We start from the raw sequence: 21,881 nt of genomic DNA, 5'->3' as shown, positions 1-21,881 counted from the left end.
TTTTTCCTGTGCATCACATATTTGTTAAAATCGAAATTTTTGTAAAATTAAATGTTTAAACGTATAAAATCTAAAGTATAAAATAAAATGTTTGATTTTTCTTCTGTTTATAAATAAGATTAAATTATTACTATTAGAAACTTAAAAATAAAATTTTGATTTATTAACATATGGTTCTAAAATTAATTCATTGATAGTTGCAATGAAATAATTGGTAATTGTAACGTTTGTGATACTTTTTTAAAGATTAAAAATATAAAATTAGTTCAATTTACGTCCGACAACATGCCATAATAATTATTGAAAATATATAAAAAATGAATCAATTCAAAAAAATCCTATTCTATACTCCTATAAGATTACTCTTACATAAGCTTGCGTGCGCACCTCTGACATTCAGTTCTATATCACACTGTAGCACCGTAGTGGATGACGTTTTAGTGACGTAGCATTCTATAGTATCGTACATGATGAAAACATAGCTATTTACGTGAGAGTAACCTTCAAAATTTAAGAGAGTAATTCATAACTGATATTTATATCTATTATAAAAACAATTTAACATTCGAATCGAATAATTAATAAATTAATTTATTTATGTATATAAAAAATAGCTTTACTATAAATTAAAACTATAACTAATTAAGTTTTCCAACAAAGAAAGAATAAGTACGGCACGAATTTTAAAGCTTAAAAGTAAGTTAAAAATAAATATATGTTTTAAACTATGTTTGGTAACTCGTATACGTAAGACTAGTGTTAATAAATTAAAAATTAAATCTAACGGAAGAATAATGAATAAATAAGTAAACTGACAATAAATAAATAATAATAAATATAAATATAAATAGTTATACTGACACTGGCACATCCAATAAAATTAATAGCAGTAAAGCCTCTAAACACTTAAAACCATAATTAAAACGATTTATAAATAGTTAATCAATTGTTAATCAATAAATCATCATCATCATCATAAGTACTGTCGGTGTTATCTTGATCAATAGTCGCTGAATTGAAGGTTGTTAGTGGTGGTGCAGTCAATGCACTCAAGCCGCTCTCAACAAGACTGAGCAGACTGTCATGTTCTACTCGTTTCTCCTTAGCAGCTTTCACCTCCTGATTATTCTCAGTATTTCGTGGCAGCGTTGTCGGTGCAACCCTCGTATTGTCATTAACAAACTGTTCGAACTTTGAGATAGGTCGACTGGTCGTCATCATCTTAGACCTCGAGGCAATAGCATTGTCAGGAGGCAAACTGTGCTTAATAACGGTCGGTTTGTACGTCTTCACTTTCGAGTGGCCTTGAATTATCAGATACATTGGTTTGTGGATCGGCTGCTTGGAATGAGACGAAACTGAGTTGCTGCTGTGTTCATTGGATAATATCGTTGTCGGGGGATCAGCTGTAGTTGATTTTTCAAAAGTGTTCCTAGTAGATGCAGTAAAAGCAGCAGTAGGAGTAGCAGAAGTAGTTAACGTAGTCATAGTCATTCTTATCAAATCTTCCTGATTCAGAATAGCTGCCAACGGTGATTTGATGTCTGAGTTATTCAAAACTTGCTGTCGCATTGGATCAACAGTTATTGGTGCTTGCATTGAAGTTAAAGGCAGCTTTTGCGGAGGCATTTGATGGATCATTTCATGATTGGGAATGTGCATCATTTCTGGATGCCCTGGCCGCCGTGGGAACACTCGGGGAGGAAGTTTTGATTGTCGCCATGGAATCCTTGTTGATTGGATTGGAATCGGAGTAGACATTGTCGTGATGGTGGTAGACAATGTGGGTATTGTCATGAAGACAGTGGTGGTTGGTTCATTTTCTTCAGAAACATTGGAATTATAATTCGTCGGCATGACAACTGTGACTGTGACTTTTTCATCAGAAGTGGAGGTGTTCGGTAACACCACGTGTGTTTCGGAAGCAGTTTTGTTTTCAAGCATATTTGATTCTTCAATTGAAACTTCTTTCTTCCCGACGACAACTTGCTCGTTTTTCTGGCTGTCATCGACAATGATGTTGGTGTTCTGCCCTACAATTACTTGGTGGTTGGAAGATGCTGCTGCGTGATGGTCGAAGTGGTCGTCATACTTGTCGTTGTTGAGCCACGTGTTTATCGATGACTCTGAATTGCCCGTCCAAGGATCCAAAGTTTGGGTGGATTGATAGATTAGATTTGATTTATCGAAAGCTAGTGAAGTTGACAGCGGAGCTTTTTGAGGAATTCTCAGGTGTCCTGGTCGGAAAGCAACAGTTACTTCTTCATTCAGAGATCCGAATTGGTTCAGTTGAGACTTCTGGGTTATTGGCGGCGGCATCATCATTGTGTAGGGCTTGGGTTTTTCGCTGTAGTAAGGGCTTGGATAGTAACTGGCTGGGAGTGATTGAATCCGATTTTGACTCCTGAAGTCTATGGAGTTTCCATTGACGTTGATGTTTGTCCGAAACTTAGTAGCCCTTACTAGCTTGGGAGGTTCCGCTCCCGTGCTCCCAGTGAAATCATTTCGGAAACCATCTTGAGACTCTTGGATTCGAGTTAGCTTCGGAGAATCGGCAAATTTCAGGTAGTGTTCAGGTATCTTCGGGCTTGTCTTCTTGGCAGTGACTCCTAAGATGAGAATATCGCGTTTTGATGAAGCCTCGGTACTAGTTTGGGTGTCTAACCAGTACTGAACACGGTCCAAAACTGGAGGAACGTAATCAAATGTAGGATCGTTCTTCAAAGGATCTCCACGGCCCAACGGTGTCCACTCATCATAATCCATCCGGGGGGAAAATATTCTTGTTTTGTTGGTGTCATTGGAATCTAGAATTAAAAAATTGTGAAAATTATTATTGAATACTTTTAATGGGAAATTGAGTTAGTGTGAGCTAGCAGAATCGATACTAATAACGGGGATTGAGACAACAGATTAAAAAGGTTTGGTCAATTTAAAAATACATGACTTATTCTGTTCATTTATTTTTTAATAAAAAAAAAAAAAAAAAAAAAAAAAAACATCCCGAGTCAAAATTAAAAACATATTTTGAGCCTCCACAACCTACCGGAGGATTTATAGGTTGAAATTATGGTTTTAGATTTTTTCGGCTACGATGACGCGTATATCAGAACCGTAATTTCAGTCTACAAGTGGTATTTTTGTCCGCTTTTACCAAAATTAGGCCGAAATCACGGTTTTAGAACCATAAATTGAGCCTACTGGGCCTACATCTCTACCGTACAAAAGATTCTTATTTGTTAATATAATGTAGACGAGGAGAAAGAAAGGAAAGGGGAATGGATCCAGATAAAAATGGCTGCCGTTAGAGGCATGCTATGTCCAGCTCATATGCCATTTGATAAGAAATGATAAAAGAAGGATTTTGACAGTGTCATACCTATATTTTATATTTTATTGTTGATGTACAGCTATCGCAAGTTCAATAACGTGTGATTCTTAATTTAGACCTAACATTTGCTAACTATAGAAATAAATTGAAAATCTGTTCTAACCGAGATTCGAACCTGAGTCGCGTGCTTACCAGATCGATAACTAACCCCTACACTGTACGACCGATGAGCTAATTCACATCTTATCATTGTTATAAGCTAAATCTATATGGTGACGATTTTTCTGAAATTTTTTTATCTTTCTCTACCCTATTGAAAACAATTGTCAGAATTTTTTCGAATTTTCTTACCCAACCAAAAAAAAATTATGAGTTATTTAAAAAAAATATCTTTTTTTTTTGGGTAAATAACCATAACTTTTTTGAAAATTGGCTTACTGGGATGTTTTGTTTTTTTGAAAATTCTTGTTTTTAAATGTACTTTCGAGAAAAAAATGAAAATAATAATGTGGATTCATATTCAATGTTTTTTTTTTTTTAAACTTTTGGAAGAAAACAAAAATTTCGGGATGATTGCCATTTTTGATTTTCGATTTTTTTTTTTTTTTTTATAAAATACTTTAGTATTTTCTGCAAATCTCCTGAAAATTTCAGTGGCATTTTTTTTCTTTCTATTTTTTTTTTAGAAATGAAAAAAAAAAATTTTTTTTTAAATGTTTATTTCTCCTGAAAATTTTTCAGCAGATTGAGAAAACTTCAAAATCCGAGAAAAAAAATAAAAACAAAAATTAACAATAATAATCATTCGAAAGATTTAATTATTTTTTCAATAAAGTCAGATCAAAAATAAAAAAAACCATGGAATTTTTTTTTTATATTTTTTTTCCAAAACTACATGCAAAAATAAAACAATCAAATTGTTGTTCGATCCATTTTGGAGCAATGCATGAACTCTCAAAAATTTTGAGGCAACTCAAACAAAATTTGATTGAATTTATTTTCATTTACACAGCTAAAAACATTTTTGTTGAATGATTTGTAAACAGTAGACTTGTGAATGGAATATGTTTTCAAAAAAAAAATATAAGAAAATAATCCAATCTTATCAATGATTGTCATTTTGAATTTTAAAAAAATTTTTTTTTCTCGGATTTTGAAGTTTTCTAAATCTGCTGAAAAATTTTCAGAGTGGTATGACGAAAAACAAACATTGAAGGAAAAAATTTTTTTTTTCATTTCTAAAACAGAAAATAGAGAGAATAAAAAATGTTACTGAAAATTTCAAGAAATTCGCGGAAAATACTGGTTTAAAAAAAAAACTAAATCGATAATCAAAAATGAGCATCATTCTCAAATTTTCGTTTTCCTCTACAAGTTTAAAAAAAATGTTGAATATGAATTCGTATTATTGTTCTGACTTTTTTTTCTAAAAAGGACATTGTAAAAAAAAAAAATTTTTAAAAAACATCCCAATAAGTCAATTTTCAAAGAAGTTAAGGCTGTTTAACAAAAAAAAAAAGCTAGTTTTTTTTAAATAACTTGTAATTTTTTTTTTGGTTGGGTAAAAAAATTTGAAAAATCTCTAAAAAGTGTTTTTTGTCGGGTAGAGAAAGACACAAAAATTTCAGAAAAATCGAAAATCGACGGGGTCAAAAGTGGTCGATTTGGCATGAAATGCTCTGCCCCATATATTAACCCGAATATTCTAACGATAAACGTTAGAAAAAATATAAGTTGAGATGTTATTGCCTATTACCGTCCGTATATTTTATGAATGATTGCTAAATTGTTGCAACGTTAATTACAATAGTCATAATTTTTATTTCAACTCTGCACTAAAAAAATTTTTTGCACAGATAAAAGTTAATAGTTTTCTAAGTCCAGTTTTTTACTTAAAAAATTTTTTCTATTATGAAAAAATTCTACTCTCTAAACATGAATTAGTGAAAATTCACTGAAATAAGTGAATATTCACTTTTTCTAAGTGCTAATCGAACCACTTGGAATTGGCAGTGGTTCGATTGGCACTTACAATTAGTGAATATTCACTTATTCCAGTGAATTTTCACTAATTCATGTTTAGAGAGTATCTTTTAAAAAATAAAAAGATGAAATCAACCTACAGACCCTCGATGGAGGCTCTTTAGGCTCAAAATACCGTTTAAAACTGTGATTTCGACCTCCACAGCCTATTTTTAGGCCGATGAGGGTAAAAATACAGTTTTAAATTTCAATGCAAACCCAACAACAAAAGAAAGGAGGCTCATGAGGCTCAAATCACTTTTTTAATTTCGACTCAGGATTTTTTTGCTGTTTCGTAACGTAGAAAAAAGGAAAAAAATTTGGAAAATTTAAAAGAGCACGCCTCATAACGGTCATTTATTTTTTAAGAAAAAATCAATTGTGTAGTTGATTATAAAAAAAAATAACAATTAAATAATTTCTTACAAAGTATTTTTTATTCATTTCTTTTTTTTAGGCGTCCATTTTTCGTGTCATATGCACTCGCAGTCTAAAAAAATCTAGCTTGATTAAGTGACACCATAGTTTTCACACAAAAGAAATAAGAACGATTCGTTTGTTGTTATACGTGTGTATCGTAGTGAATTTTAATAAAAATTCAATTAAAAAAAAAAAAAAAGAAAATACGTAAACTAGGCTACCGATATTATATACGGCACCAGTTCATCGAATTCTTAAACTTATAAAAAAAGCCCGGTCTCGAAATATCGATTTGTTCGGGAGTAATCGCTGGTATATACAAAATGGGGTAACATCAGGACGTCCACGTAAAAATTTTTTCGAACCGTTTCTTATTTTTTCAAAAAAGTTTTAGAAAGTATAAGATGGTTCAATTTAAGTGTTTTCTCAGTGTACATCTACTTATATTATTGTATAAGTGCAATATGATTGTGATAGAGGCATTTGAGAATCATGCAATTGCTTAACCTTGACGAGTCGGGTGTAAAGCACAACTTCACGCGTTTCGCACTGTAAGGCGTATAATTTATTATTGACAGTAATTTATCTAATTCTTATTTGAAATATTTCGCATTATTTTCTTTATTTACTGAACTGAGAAATAGCTGGAATTTATGTACAAGCGCAAAAAACAATTATCGATATTTGCCACTGTAGAGAAGACCAATAAAATTTATTAGCTTACTACTAATTATAATTGAACTAAATCGAGTTAGATAGTCACCAGTAAATAACCATTTACAACACCAGGAATGTTATTGACGAAATGAGTCAATTTAAAAAAAAAAAAAAAAACATTTTTAAAGTTGTCGTGTTTTTAAGTTTCACATATTTTTATAATATTTGGCAGGAAAAATTTTTGACCAATTTTTTTTTTCGTTTCTATAATCGTGATTTATTTTTTTAATTAACAGAATTAACCTTCATCAAACTACATCTGTACTATGCCATACAGATTGTTTTCGTTTTATCAACTAACAAAAGTATAATAATGAAAATTATTTTCAAGAGGTGAAAAAAATTTTTTATCACGTAAAGTACTCTCTAATGCTTTTAATTGCGAGTTGTACTAAAATCATTATTCTTCAAATCAAAAGTTATAAGTTTAATATTGAATAATGAAAAAACTTTAGCTGTAATAATAAGCATTATTGAAATTTTTCGACCTTTTTTTAATTTTTCGAATTTTATGAAAGTAGTAAAAAATTTGACGTAAATCTGCTAAGAGCTCCCGAAGGATATTGAAAAAAAGTAACCGTCAATATCTCAATAAACTGATTGATTTAAACTCGAGATATTCTTCAAGGTATGTACTTTCAAAAGATGCCAAAAATGATATTGATTTTTTTCAAAATCTAGACTTCAATGTTTAAATCAAGTTTAGTACAACATTTTCTTCGAAATTGCAATTTAAATGTAATTTACTCCTTAATTGAAACGTTGAAGGTTTTTCGAATTAATCGGCTGCAAAATTTCTCCTTATGATGTTCTCAGTGATAAGTTACTACGAAAAATCTATTCATGCATTGTAGATATACGATTTATTTTTATGCGTTAGAACCTTGAAATATATGCTCATTCGCTACAATTTTCAATGTTGGAGGTGAAATAGCTTCGACGCATTTAATAAAATTATTAAACTATTGTATTGAATAATCTTTTGTACTCCTAAGATTATAATGATGATGTGACTTGGAATAATGATTGTATAAACAATGTGACATATTCATTGACTCTGGTACATGGTTGATACCCGACGTGTAGTAACAGTCTGGGAACGTGTGACGACGCCAGGTCTCTTAGCACCAAGTGGAGTGTGACCTACTGACCCGAGAACGCGCATCTACAAACGTGTGTATCTACTTTTCAAGTTAACGACACATCAAATCACGCTTATTTTCCATTTTCATTTTCTTCAAGATTAAAACATTTATTCTTTAGCTAATAAATTAAATTATTACCATCACTGTCATTTAATGTTAATGTCAATGCTTATGTTAATATCGTAAATTAACAAACGTTTAATATTTTAATAACTTACTCATTTTGACGTCAAACGGCTGAGAATAACTTTGACAAATTGTCCAGCAGAATAAAATTGTGAGACATCTTGACTGATACATCGTTTTACTATATCTGTAACATGACAAATAATTTCATTTTTTTTTTTTTTTTATGATCAATACAATGTAATGACATTTTGAAATAATTATTACAAATTTATTGGTAAAAAAAATTAATGGACTATAAAGGTAATTTTGGTAATAAAGTATATCAATATTTTAAGACTGTCAATGATGACCTTGCAAGCTATACTTTCACGATCTTGAGTAGAACAAGTTTACTATTATACACTACTCTACACTACACTAGAAGCCATCATATACTGAAGTGCGAGCGCGAAATCGCATCGACTACCTAAGCAGCTACTATGAGAAAGTCTTTAGACGTGGATTTACCACCAAGTCGCACGGTTTCACCTTAAGCCCCGTGATTACGACTTATTAACTTCATTAGACAACGTCAATCGATTCCTTCACGCTTTTGTCACTAATATATGGATCATAATCCTGAGAGACTCCAAATCTCAAGGTGTTCGGGAAACTCTAAGAGAAACCAGGCAATTATTCTTCTTTTCACGAAAATCACAATTTGTGACTTAAAAATGACTCCTACTTTCAAATTTTGGAGTTCTGATTTTTCTATACTAATATTATAAAAAAAAAATTTGATTGTTTGTTTGTTTGCATTGAATAGGCTCCGAAACTATTGAATTAAAAAATTTTTTCACCGTTGGGAAGCTACATTATCCCCGAGTGACATGAACTATGTTATATTATAATTAATTTTAAAATTTTTGTTCAATAACTGTGCGAAGCTGTGGCGGACTTATAGTATTAAATATTTATGAAAAAATAATCAAATGTTTTGTAATTGTCTTTTTTTTAAATAATAAAATCCAGTTTTTGATTTTCTGTATTTTTAAACCAAAATCAAATGTTATATATCTTCTATTCTACGCTGTATATTTAAAAAAATTAAGGTATAAATTGTTAAGACTTATAATTCATGAAATTTACAACTTTAAAAAAGAAGTTATAAATTTTTTTAGTATTCTTTCCGTGTATTTTTGAATTAAAACATAATTTTTCAGACATTACTCGTGGTTCAAAAAATTATTTTTATTTTTATTTGAATCATAATGACTATGTGTTTTCAATGAGCATTAGTTGTGACAAAAATCAAAATTTTGATGTTGTTTTTAAATAAATTAATTGTTATAGAACACTATACTTCAGAGATTTAGATTTTTGCATTTTTTTGTAGCTGCAATTAAAAATTTACAATTTAAAATACTTTGTATTCCCCTTTCTATTTCCTGTAACGATCAAAACCTTAACTTGATCTTTTTCCATAAAATAATGAATACTTATAACAATAATTCTGTTCTTATAGTCACGTATAAAAAATTTAAATTACTACGTGACACCTCCTCACTCCCGCTACACAGTGAAAAATTTTTCGTCATTGTGTAGAGTGTTAAAATTTGTCTGTAGAATTTAACATTCTAGTGTGTTAAATCATTAAGTCAACATATGAGAATGTTAAATTATTTACGAAAAATTTTTTACTGTGTAAATCATCTATTTGAAGTTGAAAGTTCCATGAGAATAATCGGGAGTAATAAGTGAATGAAAAAATTCGAGAATGTAAATGATTAAGAGGAATTACACGACATAATGTAAATGAAATTGGTGCACAATGGTTTATATGATAACCGAGCACGTGGTAACGGTAGACGACGCTGCGGGCGTTGATCTTCTCTTTTAAAACGCGTTCTCAGCTCCTTCAGTTTCAGTCTCATACGATAAATATATTAAGAGAAAGAAAGAAAAAGGATCCATACAATTACCCTTGGACTTGGAGCCCGCGGAAAATCAAGATCTTCCGAGCTATATGATCAAGTAATTGGCACGACTTGTGCCCAAGCCGACTGTTCCCACACTCAAAAATCATGGACCACTTTCACTAAATATTTGCAGTATGTGTGTGTCCCATTGAGTAATGTGAAATGTCTCGTAATTTTTTTTACTTCGTCTTCAGCTTAAGGAAGTAAATGTTTATTTATGTTAGTTTTTTAAAAATTTTTTTTATCTTTCATCTTCTTCCATCTCCTTCATCTTCTTATTTATTTATTATTCTTTTTTTTTTTTTCGGTATTATTTATATTTTAATTTATGTATTCAATATCCCGGAAACTCATCGTTGTTCCCATTAGCGATACAGGTGGGCTGATGAGAAAAAAAGGTTAAATTGATGATGTACAAGTGTATTGTGAATCACACATGTAGGATTAAAATTCTGTATAATGGAAAGATTGTTATTGTTGTTGTTGTTGCGGATAGTGTTGATGTGAATATTAAAAATTCAAAGAATATAAAAAAAAAAAATAAAACAATTTATAATAAAATAATCATTGGGTACACTTGGCATGTGAGTCCCGAGCACGAGCCTGAAAGTATCTCTGATCCAAAAGCCAAGACAACAAGAGTAGAGATGAAAGATCCAATCCGTTCTTCTTCTTGGAGACTCACTACACGAGACAGCGTGGCCCCATACTGGATCGCTTCGTCTCATGCTCTCATATCTAACTCTCACGACAATCACATTTCTATTTATACACTCACATCCTCACTACATGTGTGAAAGATGGCTCATCACCATCGCACAAACTTAGTTAAAGTCTGTTCCTATTGCCAATACACACACATTCCTATTTTATTAATTTTTATTTCTCAGTATTTGAATGACTAAAAATTTAAACGACCGTTTGAAGGAAAAAGTAATGACCATGTCCAAAATCCATGACCTATTTATTAGCTTCAAGCATTACTATGCACGACAAACCACCTGTACGCCCTCCTATCCGAACTGCTGTAGAATTCCTAAGGATTATCTTTGACAAATAAATGTATAAATGCCAAGTTGTGTCACGCGTGATAAGAATTCCAGTTACCATGGTGTGTAATACTCGCTGATATTTTATGTTATTGCACTTATTTACCTTTTTTTATTTTTTTTTCTAACAAGATTGTTACTTTGTTTCGAATATAAATAAATACTTTTCTTCTGATTGTTAATTTTTCAATTTTATTGATTGGTAAAAGAAATTTTTACATCTTTCATCATTAACTTTCGAGACAGTGTTAAAAATATAATATTTAGATTTCTGCATTTTTTTAAAAACCACAATCACTTTTTATCAATTTAAGGAATTTTATTAATGAATGAACAGAAAAAAAAGTTTTTTATTTTGAATTATTGTAAGATTATTTTCTAGTAATTTTCGCCAATTTGTAGTTTATAATCAATTAGTGAACAGAAAAAGAGAATTCCAAGGTTAACTTTCGATGCAATTTTAAAAAAATCAAGCCTAGATTTTTCACTTTTTTATTTAATCTGTTGTACTATTTTTGTTAATTTTGAGATATTAGAAAATAAAAATAAAAGTTTTCAACGATTAATTTTTAACGCGATTTAAAAAGAAATCATGCTTAGATATTTGGACTTTTCTTTCAGCACTGATATTTTTATTTAGTAAGTGTATAGTAATTTGAAATTTTTGTTGACTAATTAACAGATATAAAATTCTTCCATTATGATTCTTTGATTATGATGCAACATTATAGAATCATGCCAAGATTTTTTCACTGTTTTAAAATTATACTGTAGATTTTTAAATCTTATTAATTAGTAAAAAAGAAAAAAATTTATCCAAGATTAATTTTTCGATAGTATAAAATTGAGTTTAGATATTTAGACTTTTTTTTTTTTTTATCAATTTTTTATAATAAATTTAAATATTTAATTGAAAAAATTGTAAGAATATAAAAAAGTATTCATAAAAATTGATGAAATTTTGAATGAAGAATAATAAAAATAAAAACTTACCTTGTAAAATATGAAAAGTATAAAAGTATTCCTTCAACAAAAAACAAGATAATGATCAATACGAATAATTGTTCAAAAAAGTAAATTGTTCAGCAAAACCTCGCGTAAAGTCATCTTGACTTATCGGAGTAAGAGTAGTATTAGGTCAATGGGATTAAAGACGAGTGATTTATTACTGGAAATAAAATAACTGGAGAAATAAACGAATGAGAATGAGAATGAGATAAATAAAAGACCAAGCGGAACGAATACCAATTGATTGACGATTAACGACCGCGGTTTCCGATATGATCGGCAATGTTGTATCGGCAAATACAAGCTCGTTGTATGTTGCTCAAAGCGCAGAGATGAACTGAACTAACTGAATATACGACTAACTGCCGGCCGGCCGGCACTTCTGCCTTTACTTCTGAACAGTCTCAGGTCTCAAGTCTCGTACGAATACGAGAGTCTCTTTACCTTTTGCCTGGGGTGATCGGATATCCAGCTGGTTTAACCAATCACGACTTTCCTATATCCCACATGTGCAATACTCACTTTTATGCACTTTTCACCCACTGAAATTTGAAAATTTATTCAAAAAACGAGGTATCGGTACTTGGATGCAGGCAGGACTTTTACTCTTTTTAATCTTGCCTTCGATTTCAAGAATTTGATTTGAGTTTCTGTTACTCTTGTAACTTACAAATCATTTAACTTTATATTTGATTTACTAATACAGAATATTTAAGAAAATTACTTAAATTCGGTAATTAATTTTTTTGAATTCCGAGAAAGAATTTTTTTCATAGTTGAAATAATTTTTTGATTCATAAGTATGAAAAATGTAAATTTAATTATCAGAATTTCTAATGTGTAACGAATGAAAATTTAAGTTAAGTACACTGTAAGATATCGGAAGTGAATTGGGAGTGAATTTTAGTCTGCATTCACTTCCATCACTCGGAGTACCGGAGTAAAGTAATTCAACACTCCGCGTTCGGAGTGAATCCGGAGTTATTTTCAGCCGAGTAATTTAGGAGTGAATCCTGATTTTCATCCGGAAAACATCCAAGTACGGAATTCTTATATTAAAATAAATTTTTATTTAACTGAAACAAGTTTTATGTGTCAAATTATTTTTTTTTGTCGGTATAAATAATCAAATATATATATTTATAAACTATATGTGAAATATAGAAAATATGTAAAAAAATCATGTGAGTACTCAATAAATTGTCTCGATGAGTGTCATATTGAGATGAACTTATGTCTTAAACAATATCGTTAGTTGACAAGATATAATGTCATTTCTTAATTATTAACATTTTCTATGATGTAAGCTCATTCTGATGTTACACTCATTGAGACCTTTTTTTCAAGAACCCACATCAATTTTTCATTTTATAAATATTTGTGAAATATGTAAAATAAAAAAGAGTAAAAAAGGAAAAAAAAAAAAAAATTAAAAATTAAAAACATATTTAATTTCCAAAAGAAAATTATTTTTGATCAGTATAAGACAAATTTTTGTTTAATAATCCAAATTCAAGAAAAAAAATTTCGAAAAGATTCGAATTTCAAAAAATTTTTTTTTTTGATTTGCATAAAAAACTTTCAAAATTCGAATTTTGACAGAAATTAAACTACGGTTTATAAATTGTAATTTTTTTAATTTATAAAAATGCATTTTATAATTTTTAAATGAGTCAAAACTATTTTTTTATTCTTATTCAAAAAAAAAAAAAAAATAAATAAATAAAAAATTTACTTCGCGTTGTGAAATATATTAATAATGTAATAATATAATTTAAATCCGTCCTGGAAAAAATTTCACTTCCCGGGGGAATAAATCAATTGAAAATCATCCACTCCGCATTCATTTTCAAAACACTCCGCATGAACTCCGAGAATTTTTTACGGTGTAAGAATATATGTACAGCAAGTAACTCATATATTATTATTGATATTATTCTTCTTGTTACGATTTTCTCGCAACCATTTCAGCAAAAAAATTTTTAATTGAATCCAATTCGCTATTCTACTAATTATCTAATCTGAAGATTTATCTTCAAGTTTCATCCTATTTAAACATGTTAATATTATTAAAAGTAGTTGGCAATAATATTAATAAAATTTCTGCATCAAATTGACACGTCAAATGATCGAAGATGTATAAGTGGAAGAAGTATTGAATTTAAGTACCCTATCAAAAAAATTAAAATTTTCTGATAGATTCCTACATGATTTCCCAAATAGGAATCCAGGGTAGGATCCTACATAGATTTCCAGATTAATCAGGTAAAAAAAAAATTTATTTAAAAAATTATGAAGTAATCGCTATCAATTAATTATTAAATGAAATTAATTCGGAAAAACGGATTGTCTAATTAGATCTAATGAAAAAACTGCTCACGTCTACTGGACTTGAACCCAGTACCTTATGGTTGATAGTCTTCTACGATACTCACTGGCCTAAGTCACGTTCTTGAAAGGTCTATGTTTATTTCGCTTATATAAATTCACTGTAGGAATTCATACTTCGTATGTGGATTTCCCATGTAGGAATCCATATTTTCCTATGTGGGTTCTCATATAAACTCATGTAGATTTTTTTGATAGGGTATTGAATGGTAATTGAATACTCGATCTAGACCTCTCAATTTAGGAAAACTTTGAACTACCTCTCGTCACTTATTTACTGAAGCCGAACTATTTACTGTTGATAAAATCTATTTCTCTAAGAGTAATAAAATATGAAATGAAATAAAGAATATTTGTAAGATTTACTATTACTACCAGTTTATTTAGAAGAAAATGTTTTATTCTATAACTAATTTTTAAAACAACAAATTCATTGTCTTATTTCTAACAAAATTAATACATTGTAAAATTTTTTCATTAATCTAAAAAAATTAATGGTTGTTACTGATAATTCAAGCGATATAATTTAAATCTTACGAAATGACTAATTATATAACAAACTATTAGATCTACAGACTCGGTAGAATCTGGCGCCAAGTTCCGTTCAAAAATTCCGTTGTAAACGGAGCGCCAGACTACCGAATGTGTTTACCGTAAGCAGAACGATATTTTTAGGTTGTAAAATTTTATTAATTCTACAGAACTTTTTTTCCTCCAATATTACTCTATAATTATACATTATATGTTATATTATCAATATTAATTGATAATGGTCATTGAAAATAATAAATTCTATTTAAAATTAATTAAATTCTCTAGCACAAACTATAGCGACCCAGATTTTTAGATTTTGACTTTTTTCTTAGGAAGAAAGTGACATGCCACAGACTAAATAATTCGAGAATGTATGGTAACTCTCTACTAGATGGGAGACTACAGTTAAAAAAAAAAGTTATGAGCTTGCGTCGATGATCACTAGGGCTCGTCAATGTTACTCTAACACAAACTGTAGTTAGAAAGTTCGAAATCGAAAATAAAAGAAATAGTAACAATCATCAATATTACAAAAACCATGGAAATTTATTTTACGATTTTATAAAATATAAATATTATGATTGATAATTTGTCTATCAATCTAAACCAAAAGATACACTTGATGGAATTTTATTAATGCTTATTAGTTACTCTACGAGAAATAAAAGTTTAACGTGATTTTATTGTTACAATTGTTTGTGCACTAATTTTCTGTGGCAAAAGTATATAATTTGAAATGAAAATTTTTTCAATCACATAAAATGTTGAAACTTTTTTTTTAAAATAAACTCTCTAGAATTTACTATCTATTAACTTTACATATGAATTTTTTTAAATTAACTTTTTTTTAAATTAAGTATTATTTATTAACTAGAGTCAATATCTACAAGAGCTCACATTGTTTGGGTTTAGTTTCTATGTAATAGTCAGCTGATCATTGCCTAAGTAATTCTGGTCGAGTGTTTTACAGATATAGGTGGCACTGCTATACTGCGACCGAACTGCGCGGACATTCAAAACGACAATATTCTGTACATAATGCTTATATTCATTATGAGTTTGATGAATCGTATTATTTACTAACAACATAATTATGATAATAATAATATGTAATAAAAATGATCATGCTAATAATAACAATAAAAATGAAGATAATACTGATAGTTATTATAATGATAACAATAGATTGATGTTAAAAATAATTGCATTCATAATATTGAACAATACGATTATATTATGAAATTATTAAGGATTGTGGTATTAAATCCAAATTCACAATTTCCTAAAATACAAAAAATATAAAAAACTTTTCCTACGATTTTATAAAATATAAATATTATGATTGATAATTCAAGTCTATCAATCTCATCCAAAAGATATACGCGACTAATTTTCATGAAATTTTATCGATGCTTCTAGTTTCTTTACGGAAAATAAAAGTTTAATTTATTTTTATAATAATTTTATGAACATATCCGTGGGAAAAGTACAAACTTTAAATTAAGAATGTAAAAAAATTTCTTATGAATATAAAAAAATTTACAGAGTAAACTACTAACTAAACTATCCAACAACCTATGTGTATGTTGTTAAACATATTGTTCAAAGTTAATTTAATTTATTAACCAGACCAAATAGATAATACGCTAAACATTGTTTGAGTTTTACTTTCTTCGGATATACCAGCTGTTCAGGGTCTCGAGAATTCTCAATAAGCAGTGTGTACATTCTATGATCTTTTGGTCATTTCCTGTAGGTGGCATTGTTATTCGATTGAGCGGGTTTCAAATAATCATAATTTTTAGATAATTCGTATTGTAATTATGCGTTTGATGCATTGTCTTATTTACTAGCAACAATATCATAATAATAATAAATGATAATTTAGGAGCTGATTTTTAAAATGGTATCTTTTCATTTTTGATTAATCGAGACACAGAACTGATTATCTCCAATTCTAAATATTTTTATTGAACTTTTTTAATTTTGCTATAAAGTGCTATCGGTTATGAAGCTACAATTTGATTTTGATTTAGGAATCTTCATAATTCTTGAAGTAATAAATATTTAAGAATTCAAAAAACTGCTTTTTTTAAAATATGAAAAGATTCCCTTTTGAAAATCAGCTCCTCAATTGTAATCATATCATAATAACAAATAAAAATAATAATAGTAATATTTATAATAATGGTAATATCGACAAAACCAAAAGTAATAATAGTTATAATACTAAAATTATAATATCGACAAAGCTAAAAATAATAAGAGTTACAATATATTAAAAGTAATTATATCGGTAATAATAAATTGATGTTACAAATAATAGTAATATTAATATTTATTATTATTATTATTATTACTATAATAATTATTGTTATTATTTAATTATTGTGCATTGAAGTATTTAATCTAAATTAACAATTTTTTTGATTAAAAAAAAGCGTTAAAAATTTCTTTATGTATATAAAAAATTTAAAATTCCCATTGATCATCTGGTTTATTGATTAAAACTGAAGATTAAACGATTCTTAGTCATATTAAGTTCTTTAATGCTACTAGTACTATAAAAAAAAAACTAATTTTTTGATCAGGATTTGAGCTCTTTAATTAACGAACATACGACCTTTTATATAATAATATCTTTGCCAGCAATAATCCATTTATTTGTGACTTTATAATTTTGCGCGGGAAAAGTACAAACCTTAAATTAATAATGTTATATGAATACAAAATTTTTCGTATAAACTACTAAACATTCTTATCCACAGATTTGGTAGAATCTGGCGCCAAGTACCGTTCAAAAATTCCGTTGTAAACGGAGCGCCAGACTACCGACTGTGTTTACTGTAAGCAGAATGGTATTTCGAGGTTGCAAAATTTTATTTAATTATATGGTACTCCTTTTTCCAAAATGATATATCATAAAAGTAAGTCATACTCTATTTTACTGGTATTAATTAATTATAACATTTAATTCACTTAAAATTATTAAATTTTATCAGCACAAACTATAGTAAGCTCAGAAATTTCGATCCTGACTTTTTTTTCATGGAGAAAAGTCACCGCCACAGACTAGATAAAATAAAAATGTGTAGTAATCATACTATAGATACGCAACTACACTGAAAAAAGTTAATTCACAGCTTGCATCTACAACCACCAGAGTGCACTGGAATTATTTCTACATAAACTGTAGATTCAACGGGATAGCTCACTGCAGTTAGAACCCCAAATTTTTTTCTTGTAATTTTTGATTTTTTTTTTCTATCACATTTTCAGCTTTTCGTTTGTTCTTTATTATTCACTCTCAACATTTAATCGTTCTCCATTTATTTATTTTAAAAAGAATTTCTTAATAATGTACCTTTAAGTTAGCCCCCCTGTCGCATTTTCTAATATTTTGGTAGCAATTTGGGTTATCAAGCCTCTATTTTTGATTGTTCATGTATATTTAACATTTGTTCCTACTTCACATTTTTTATTTGTTGTTTAATTAACATTTTTAATTAGCTGTATATATGCATTCTAAATATTTGCACTGCGCATGCGTCAACTTTACGTATATAGACTTTTAGCGCGGTCTTTTGAAAATTATAGTGACAAGCACATCTCATGTGTAAAAAATTAAAAAATTTACGAGTGTAATTTTTTAGGAATTACTATTTAATTAATTCAAATAATTAAATAAAAATTGTTAGACGTCAGCCAATATCAATGTCATTAAGTAAATAAATAAATAACTAATAAATATTCATTTCATTCTAAATTTTTAAAAATATCGAGAGAATTGTTAATCAATGCATGTACATTTTTTTTTATTTTCATCAATTCTATTTTCATGAATACTACGAACTATTAAAAAAAAAAAAAAAAAAAAAAATCCATAACAATTAACAAAAAATTTCAATACTTTATTGAAATAAAACTTATTATAAAGTTATTAAAAACTACACGTTGCCCTTTTGTCCTGTGACCTCTATAATTGAAATTACAAGAAAAATACACTTACTCTAATCACTGTGCTGGTCAATATAATTTTCAAAAGTCCGCGCTGAAAGTCTAAACGTAAAGTTGACGCATGCGCAGTGCAAATATTTAGAATACAAATATTCAGCTTATTAAAAATGTTAATTAAACAAGAAATAAACAATTTGAAGTTGGAACAAAGGTTTTTTGTACATGAACAATCTTAATCAGAGGTTATTCCCATTGGATAGTGTACCATTCTATGATTTTGTGGTCGTTGCCGATAGGTTGCATTGTTATCCAATCAAGTGGATTTCAAATAATTGTAATCTTTAGGTGAAAAGTCTTACAATTATGCGCATGGTGTATTGTGTCATTTACTTACAACAATGTCATAATAACAATAACACTAATAATAAAAATTATGAGACTGAAATTAATTATATCGGTAATACCAAATTGAGGTTAAAAATATCATTATCATTATTATTACTGAATGAATTATTGTTATTATTAAATTAATGTGTATTAGAGTATTAAATCCAAATCAACAACTTTTTTAATTCAAAAAAATGTTAAAATTTTTACTGTATATAAATAAAAATGTAAAATCCCTATTAATAAAATAGTTAATCGCTTTTAACCGCGGAGTTTACGCGGATCAGTCACGTTAAGTTTTTTAATGCTACTAGCTACTATGAGAGAAACAGAATTTCAATATTTTTATTAGGATTTGATTATCAAAATTAACGAATAAAAAACCTAATAAACAACCTATCATATTAGAATAGCTTTGCCTGCATTAATTTGTTCATTTATGAATTTTCAATTTTGCGCGGGAAAAATTTAATTTTGAAATTAAGAATGTTAAAATACTTTATAAATACAAAATTTCTAGAACAAACTATCAAACAACTTCATATTTGGACGGTTTTCAAACCTATTCTTTCTATTGAATTTCATTTATTAACTAGACTAAATACACAACAGGCTAAAGATTGTTTGAGTTTTACTTTCTTCCTTCAGGCCAGCAGTTCAAGATTTAGGCAATTCTCATTGGATAGTGTACACATTCTACGACTTTGTAGTCGTTGCCTGTAGGTGGCATTGTTATTCAATCGAGCGGATTTCAAATAATTGTAATTTTTAGGCCATATGTATTACAATTATGCGTATGATGCATTGTCCCCTTTATTAACAATAATGTCATTGTAACAATAACAATAATAATCATTATAAAAATGAAATTTATTATATCGGTAATGATAAATTGATGTTAAAAGTATCATTATCATTGTTTATCATTACCAAAATAATTATTGTTATTGTTAAATTAATGTGTAGTAGAGCATTAAATCTAGATTAACAACTTTTTTAATTCAAAAAAATGTTAAACGTTAACTATATATACATAAAAAATTTAAAATCCCCATTGATAAGCTAGTTAATTGATTGAAACCGAAGAGTTTACACGGGTCAGTCACGTTAAGTTTTTTAATGCTACTAGTTACTATGAGAGAAACAGAATTTTAATTTTTTTGTTAGGATTTGATTTTCAAAATTAACGAACAAATAACCTTTTATATGATAATAGCTTTACCTGCATTAATTAATTTATTTACATATTTCTAATTTTGCGCGGGAAAAGTTCAATTTTAAAATTAAGAATGTATTAAGAGGCGAGCAAAAAATTACACTTAACAAAAAGATATGAAATCCGAACAAAAACAGTTTCACTGTTAAAAATTGCGCCAAGTCCACGTTCATAAAACTCATCTTAATAACATCTGCACTTTGCAAAAAAAAGAAGACTCGCTACAATAATTTTCATTCTATACAAAAAAAAGTTAAATACAAAAAAATACCAAGAAACCGTCATAATGTTGAAAAAATTGAAAAAAATTTAAAAATTAAGAAAAAGTTTTTTTATCGTACTTGGCGCGCGTCATTGAGTACCCCAAATTTTTTCGAACGAATTTCAACCCGAGAAAAAACGATTTCGCTTGAATTTATGTAATGTAAATATGTATAATTATATATATATATATATATATATATATATATATATATATATATATATATATATATATATATATATATATATATATATATATATATCTTATCAGCTCTAATTATATAATATATGATTTCATACATTGTTATGTTTATAGATTCACATCAGTGAAGTATACTCAACGAATTAAAAACACTGCTTACTGGATTAATATCAGTTTCAGTGAAAAAATCCGTTTCGAAAATTTTTTTCAGATTTTTAGTGAAAATAACTGTCAATATGGTAGTCTGGTGAAGATATCTGAAATAACACAAAATTTTTTAATTCAATTTTTTTCAGTTCCGTCATTAAGCTTTCATGAAGAAACTTGATGGTGCTTCGTTTAATTGTAATTAACACATTTTGATTGGCAATCACACCGCCTTTTCTCAATTTAGTCGGCCATATGTTTTATTTTTTAGTCAACTCAATCTTCGCAGTGATTCCACTACAGAGTCAACGTATGCAGGCGTATTCACTTGTAAGCAAATTGTATAACCGAACAGGAGAGGGCGTTTTATTGAAATCATAAACGATGTGCGGAGAATTTAAAAATTTCAAATAAAATACGTATGCCATGTTGATTTTACCTAACTTTTGTTAAACGTATCATAAAATAATATTTCATTAATTACATTTATGCATTTTATAGGTTGACTTACTTACAAATGTTGAAACATTAAAAGGATGTTCATGTATCCTGAAAAAATTTGGGGTACTCAATGACGCGCGCCAAGTACGATAAAAAAATTTTTTCTTGATTTTTAAATTTTCAACAAATTTTTTTCAATTTTTTCAACATTATGACGGTTTCTTGGTATTTTTTTGTATTTAACTTTTTTTTGTATAGAATGAAAATTATTGTAACGAGTCTTATTTTTTTTTGCAAAGTGCAGATGTTATTAAGATGAGTTTTATGAACGTGGACTTGGCGCAATTTTTAACAGTGAAACTGTTATTGTTCGGATCAGAGTTAACAACAAAAACACAAAAAAAAAACTACTTTTTCATTTTTTCTTTCTCAGTTATCTGCCTGTTAAATTTCATCGTTCCCGAATTGACGCCTCAATGTCTCCTACAAGTGGCTTGAACGAATGTAATTAGTTTAATTGGATCACTGGAATCGGAACAGTTTGTTATCAGAGTTTAATTATTTAAACC

General features: G+C 28.5%; 1 protein-coding gene across 2 annotated transcripts; it reads right to left on the bottom strand.

The window, feature by feature from the left end:
- Window positions 1–822: 822 nt before the first annotated feature.
- Window positions 823–12,087, bottom strand: LOC141536819 (uncharacterized). Of its 2 annotated transcripts, none has more exons than XM_074257569.1 (3): window positions 11,765–12,087; window positions 7,854–7,948; window positions 823–2,807 (listed from the first exon to the last, which is right to left on the bottom strand). In XM_074257569.1, exons 2-3 carry the CDS (start codon window positions 7,933–7,935, stop codon window positions 943–945), a joined length of 1,947 nt encoding a protein of 648 aa, XP_074113670.1. In that variant the 5' UTR covers window positions 7,936–7,948; window positions 11,765–12,087; the 3' UTR covers window positions 823–942. The 2 variants fall into 2 exon arrangements, with proteins under 2 accessions (XP_074113670.1, XP_074113671.1); XM_074257570.1 differs by lacking the exon at window positions 11,765–12,087 and adding an exon at window positions 8,115–8,132.
- Window positions 12,088–21,881: the final 9,794 nt, after the last annotated feature.

This window comes from Cotesia typhae, unplaced genomic scaffold, assembly GCF_013202065.1.
Source record: "Cotesia typhae breed Kobodo isofemale line unplaced genomic scaffold, CoteBio_Ctyphae scaffold_45, whole genome shotgun sequence".
Classification (NCBI taxonomy): domain Eukaryota; kingdom Metazoa; phylum Arthropoda; class Insecta; order Hymenoptera; family Braconidae; genus Cotesia; species Cotesia typhae.
Note: the sequence above shows the minus strand (reverse complement) of the source record. Positions and strands in the feature narration are given on the sequence as shown.

Bases quoted from the DNA above. Each gene is read 5' to 3' on its own strand.
- LOC141536819 (XM_074257569.1), bottom strand. From the start codon at position 7,935: ATGTATCAGTCAAGATGTCTCACAATTTTATTCTGCTGGACAATTTGT. The intron at 2,808-7,853 runs GTAAGTTATTAA...TTTTAATTCTAG, and splicing joins GCCGTTTGACGTCAAAATGA to ATTCCAATGACACCAACAAA.